Source organism: Ceratina calcarata, unplaced genomic scaffold (assembly GCF_001652005.2).
Source record: "Ceratina calcarata isolate Rehan_Ccalc_2016 unplaced genomic scaffold, ASM165200v1 scaffold573.2, whole genome shotgun sequence".
Classification (NCBI taxonomy): Eukaryota; Metazoa; Arthropoda; class Insecta; order Hymenoptera; family Apidae; genus Ceratina; species Ceratina calcarata.
This window is the reverse complement of record NW_017176940.1, coordinates 1825-5513: the sequence shown is the minus strand read 5'-3', so window position 1 is coordinate 5513 and position 3689 is coordinate 1825. Positions and strand designations below refer to the sequence as shown.

Here is a 3689-nt window from a genome sequence, read left to right as displayed (position 1 = left end):
AAACACACACTCTTATCATAGAAAAACCAACAGAATATATAAATATATGAAATAGAAAAATAAAAATCACGCATACTAGAAATAAGATAAAATAAAATTACATTAAGAAAATAACACTACAAAAAGATACATGAAAAATACCTTACAGCTAAGAAACTAATCAGAAGACAAGATCAGAACTATTGAAATAATCATAGACCCAGACGACCAAAATGGACGGTCTAAAATTCGTACAGATAAACTTGCATAGATCCAGGGCAGCCTCCGGAGCAGTAGCGAACCTGATAACAAAAAACAAAATAGATGTAGCACTGATACAGGAACCTTGGACGATTAACGATAAAATCAAAGGACTAGGAATGTTAGGAAACATCCTAAACAGATGCCCAGAAGACAGACCAAGAACATGCATAATACATACCAATAGAATAAAACCGGTATTACTGCCGCAATTCAGCGACAGAGATATGACGGCGATACTCCTGGAAAAGAACAACGAGAATTCACGTTTATCAAAAATAGTTGCCGTATCGGCGTACATGCCGTATAATGAAAGAAACCCGATCACAAACAAAATGGAATTACTAATAGAATGGTGTGTCAGACAAGGAGCAAGCATAATTATAGGAGCAGATACGAACTCATGCCACGAATTATGGGGAAGCTCGACCACAAACGACAGAGGACTAAAACTACTGGATTTTATAAATAGCAACAACCTGACCTGGTTAAACGAAGGCACAAGGCCAACATTCAGCATGTCCATCAGAGAGGAAGTACTAGATGTAACACTGACGTCGGCAGAAATTCAAACAGCAATGAGAGACTGGAGGGTACTCGACGAACCGTCACTATCAGACCACAAATATATCACATTCACACTAAGAATTAGAGGAATCCCAACAAACAGAATTGTAAGCGAAAAAAGATCTTTAAATATTGACAGCTANATTCAAGTATGGGGCTACGCAGACGATATAGCGATAGCCGCCTCGAACGCTGACAGCGGGACGGTAAAAAACGAGATGAACAGAGCATTAAGAATCGTAGAGAACTGGTGCCTGGAAACCGGCTTATCGGTAAACCCATCTAAAACAGAAATGATAGTGATAACAAGGAAAAACAGGAAACTAAATACAAGAGGAATAAAATTTAACGGAGTACAACTAAAGAAATCAGAAGCAGTAAGATACCTCGGAGTCACATTTACAAGCTATTTAACATGGAAAAAACAAATTGATAAAACGATCGATAGAGCACGGAAAAACCTGGCAACAATTAATAGAATGGTAGGAGGAACGTGGGGCCTGACTCCAGCAGCGGCACACTGGATATACAATGCAATCGTCTTACCCAGATTAACATTCGGTTCGATAATCTGGTGGGAAGGCATACACAACTGCAAAACACAAATGAAACTAGAAAGCTTACAACATGTAGGATTAAAAAGAATACTCGGAGCATTCAGATACTCACCGACAAGAGCAATGGAGGCAATGCTCGCGACTCCAACATTAACAATGAAAATAGAAGAGGTAGCCATTAGAACGGCAAAACTCCTGAAAGACTGGAACAAATGGCAGCCGTCAAACAAAGGCCATTCAACAATACTAACTGAATTAATACCTGAAACCGAAAAAGACTTATTAATGACAATAGAAACAACAACGGATAAAATAACATTAACATACAGATTTGGTAGAAAGTTTCGAACAGATATTCCTATGAGAAGCGAATGGAAAAACGGAAAACCATACAAATACAAGGACTGGAATACATGGTTCACTGACGGAAGCAAAAACGACAAAGGGGAAACAGGCTGCGCCTGGGTCCCCGAAGAATTAACAAACGGCAATTCGGAATACCTAGGCAGATTCGCCACGGTCTATCAAGCCGAAGTCATAGCAATCTTAAGATGCGCGGAAAACCTGATCAAAAGAAATATTAAAAACGAACACATAGTCATCTTCACAGATAGTCAAGCAGCAATCAAAACGATGGAAAAATCGAGCTACAAATCCTCGATAGCCTTAGAATGCTTCGACCATCTCAACGAATTGGCGATAAGAAATAAAAGAGTAATTTTATGCTGGTGTCCGGGTCACAGAGGAATACCAGGAAACGAGGAAGCGGACAAACTAGCAAAGATGATAGTAGAAGAGAAAAGACCAGGATTGGAACCATGGCTACCAGTCCCATACACAGATTTCAAACTAGAACTAAAAAGATTTTCGCTCTCCAGATTAAAAGAAAGATGGTTAAATACAACAACGTGCAGACAGGGAAGGGAAATGATAGGCGAAATAAACACGGGAAAGGCCAGAGAAATTCTGAAAATGAACCGGGAAGAAACAAGAATCCTTACCTATATACTGACAGGACACGCACCATTAAATTACCATTTATACAGAATGGGAGTAAAGGAGAACGGAAACTGTACCTGCGGAACGAATAAAATGCAAACAGTGAAACATCTACTGATCGACTGTGANAAATTCGAAAGAAAAAGAAGGGAGATATTTGGTATTCTAGATTTCAAAGAACAACAAATCAATCAACTGCCCTACGGTAAACTAATAAGATTCTTCAAAGAAATCAATCAATGGGATAAAACAATCAACCTACCGGTATAAGACAGAAAATCCACGTGAATCCCAGTTAAAATATCCATTCAAATGTTCGATCCAAAACCTGAAAAATTATAACTGAATTATACAAGGCTAAGAAATAACATAAGATGACAGTTCATAATTAAGTTGAAAATAATAAGAACGGAAAAACCTCAAGCTCCTTGAACATGGAATCAACTAAACCAATGCCAGACACAGGCCGACAGAATCCTGAACAAATAGGGAAACATGAAAAAACACCTCACAGACCTATAAAAAGAGATAAAATATTAAACAAGGGAAAAAACCAAAAGCAAGTAATCACGATACAATATAAAAACCAAATAGATTGAATAAAAGAAAAACCCCCTGGGATACTGACATATAACCTACAATTCTAGAAACCAACCAAAAATTTAATCACGAAAGATAACAAATAAATAAGCACAAAAAATTAAAAAACAGCTTACCTTAAGAATTAATCAGGGCAGTTCCAACGAACAATAACCAAACCCATTGTCAACTCCGTAAAAACTGAGCATACAACATACTACTTGTCCAAACTGTCGACACGATCACCCCAAAAATTAAAACCTGAAAAAATAAACAGCATATAAACAATGATAAAGAAAACACAGAACGACAAACCCACAACTAAGTTAAAAACAAGAATCCACGAAAAACACAAACAAATGAGCAGTAGGTACAGAATGACAGTTAAAGGTTATGATTGCGAGGAACACGAAAACACGCGAGCCTCAAGACAGTGCAGGCAACATAGAAACAGAAAAAGAGGGAGCCGAATATCTGACGCGCGAAACTCAAACGGCGAAGGGAAAAAGAAAAGAAACAATGAACCACCAACACATATAAATAAAATGCTATTAATAATCAAGAAAAAGAAAACAAGAACAAAAATACCTAATAAACTAACAGGAACCCAGATTAAAGATTTACGAAGGACAAACATACAACTTCAACCGAAATGAAAAATTCCCAAAATCCCAACAAAGGTTAAACAAACGATATGAACAATGACACAACTATGACAAAAATCAGCAATAAACCACACTGAAAAAG

General features: G+C 37.4%; 1 protein-coding gene across 17 annotated transcripts; it reads right to left on the bottom strand.

Moving 5' to 3' along the window:
• Positions 1-82: 82 nt before the first annotated feature.
• LOC113464879 (uncharacterized) lies at positions 83-3677 on the bottom strand. 17 transcript variants are annotated; one of them, XR_003389741.1, is made up of 8 exons: positions 3080-3670; positions 2782-2879; positions 2626-2705; positions 2366-2440; positions 1477-1626; positions 1354-1399; positions 422-482; positions 83-281 (listed from the first exon to the last, which is right to left on the bottom strand). XR_003389741.1 is itself a non-coding variant. In XM_026817385.1 (6 exons), exons 2-5 carry the CDS (start codon positions 2669-2671, stop codon positions 441-443), a joined length of 303 nt encoding a protein of 100 aa, XP_026673186.1. In that variant the 5' UTR covers positions 2672-2879; positions 3080-3671; the 3' UTR covers positions 83-281; positions 422-440. The 17 variants fall into 17 exon arrangements, 5 of the variants coding, with proteins under 5 accessions (XP_026673186.1, XP_026673183.1, XP_026673185.1 ...); XR_003389739.1 differs by having other exon boundaries at positions 2626-2691; positions 3080-3667; XR_003389743.1 differs by having other exon boundaries at positions 1477-1567; positions 2626-2879; positions 3080-3675.
• Between the last annotated feature and the right edge of the window lie 12 nt (positions 3678-3689).